At 35.1% G+C, this 1,986-nt stretch overlaps 1 protein-coding gene across 1 annotated transcript; it reads right to left on the reverse strand.

The window, feature by feature from the left end:
• Nucleotides 1-1,025: 1,025 nt before the first annotated feature.
• LOC131596853 (uncharacterized mitochondrial protein AtMg01250-like) lies at nt 1,026-1,598 on the reverse strand. The gene has a single exon (XM_058869589.1). It carries the CDS (start codon nt 1,596-1,598, stop codon nt 1,026-1,028), a length of 573 nt encoding a protein of 190 aa, XP_058725572.1.
• Nucleotides 1,599-1,986: the final 388 nt, after the last annotated feature.

Below are 1,986 nucleotides of genomic sequence, written 5' to 3' on the forward strand. Positions count from 1 at the left end.
CCAGCCACCAATTTAGAGACCAAAATTTAGTGACCGAATTAGCCACCAAAATTTGACATTCATGAGAAAATTTTAAGAGGTCACTAAATCGGTCACAAAAAATAGTTTTTTATGCAATTTAATTTATATATAAATTAGAGACCGAAATTCCGGTCCCTAATATATTTTGTTTTGTTTTTCTTTAATCCTCTTTATTATATTATTATTTCCTTTCCATTTTTTTAAAGATTTTAATTCTCTTTCAATTTTAGTTTTTAATAAATTTTTTATATTTTTTATTGTTTTAACATATAATATATTTGTAAAAAACTATATAAAATATAACAATAGATGTAAAATGATGTAGTGGTAAGTTCTTCTTAAAATATGTGGAGGTCACAAGTTGAAACACTAAAATCGGTCACAAATTCGGTCTCTAAATTTTGGTCACTAAATTCGTCGCAAATGCTTAGCGGCTAGCACTTTTTCAACCGAAAAATAATGGTAACTAAATCGGTGGCTAAACTTTTTAGTGACCGATTTTTAAGCTTTTTCGGTCTCTAATTCGGTCACTAAAAGCGAAGTTTCTAGTAGTGTGAGGGAGCCATATCTCTGTTGCAGCAACTTGAACCATATAGAATCTTCATCCACCAAGCATCTCCAAATCCATTTTCACATCAAGGCCTTGTTGAAGCTAGTTATATCCTTAATACCAAGGCCACCTTCCACTTTTGGTCTGTAAATTGCTTTCCAATTGATCCACGAAATTCCCCCTTTATCTGTCGTGCCGTTCCAAAGGAAGTTTCTTTGGATGCAAGTAAGTTGATGGATGATTTTTGTTGGAACTTTAAAGAAAGAGAGGTGATACACCGGACTGTTGGTTAGAACAACATTGATCAAAGAAAACCTAACCCCCATCGACAGAAGCCTTCCCTTCCAAAAAGACAGCCTAGTCTTCACACTTTTAATCACCAACTTCCAAAAACTCAATCTTCTATGATTTCCCCCGACTGTTATCCCAAGAATTTGAAGGAAATGTTGTCCACCTAACAACTGAGAAATTTCGACGTTGCATTTAAGAAAGGAGTCTCAATCCCTACTCCATAAACCTTGCTCTTTGACATGTTAATGCTCAAGCCCGACATCATTTTGAATCCATGCAAAATTGATTTTAAAGTCCACAAGTTGCACCACGAAGCGTTGCCAACGATGATAGTATCATCAGCAAACTGAAGGAGACTGAAAGAAATGTTATTGCCCAGTGAAAATCTAGTAAACACACCATTCAACACTGCTTGATTCATAATCCTTGTGAGACCTTCAGCTGCTAATGCAAATAAGAATGGAGAAAGAGGATCGCCTTGACGCAATTCCCTTGACACCATAAAGTCTTGAGTAGGGCTACCATTTTCCAAAACTGACATGCTACTAGAAAACACCCATGCTTCGAGCCACTTCATCCATCTTATTCCGAACCCAACTTTACGTAATATGCTTCGAAGGTAGTTCCAGTCGACGCAGTCATATGCTTGAGAGAAATCAACCTTAAACATAAAATAATCCTTCCTATATCTTTTTGCATAATCAATGATTTCATTAGTCACTAAGATACCGTCCATGATTTGTCTACCCAGTATAAAAGCCGTTTAATTGCTGGAAATAATTTTACTAATAACACCTTTCAATTTCACAGCTAAAATCAAAGCAATTACCTTATATAATCTTACAATGAGACAAATTGGCCTAAACTCGTCGAGAGCTTGGGGGTTATCCACCTTAGGTATGAGAGCAATGAGAAAGAGGCAGTCAAAGCTTTCGGTAACTTTGCTAAACTGTGGAACTCTTGGATAAACTCTATAATATCTTCCCCATCAATACTCCAACATTTCTTTATATTTATCTAAATAGGTATGTTGTTCATTTTCTTAGCTTCATACATGACTCTAAAATGAAGCTCACATGATAACTAAAAATTGTAAACATGTTTACGATAAAGATTTGAGAGGT

Source organism: Vicia villosa, linkage group LG4, assembly GCF_029867415.1.
Source record: "Vicia villosa cultivar HV-30 ecotype Madison, WI linkage group LG4, Vvil1.0, whole genome shotgun sequence".
In the NCBI taxonomy this organism is placed as follows: domain Eukaryota; kingdom Viridiplantae; phylum Streptophyta; class Magnoliopsida; order Fabales; family Fabaceae; genus Vicia; species Vicia villosa.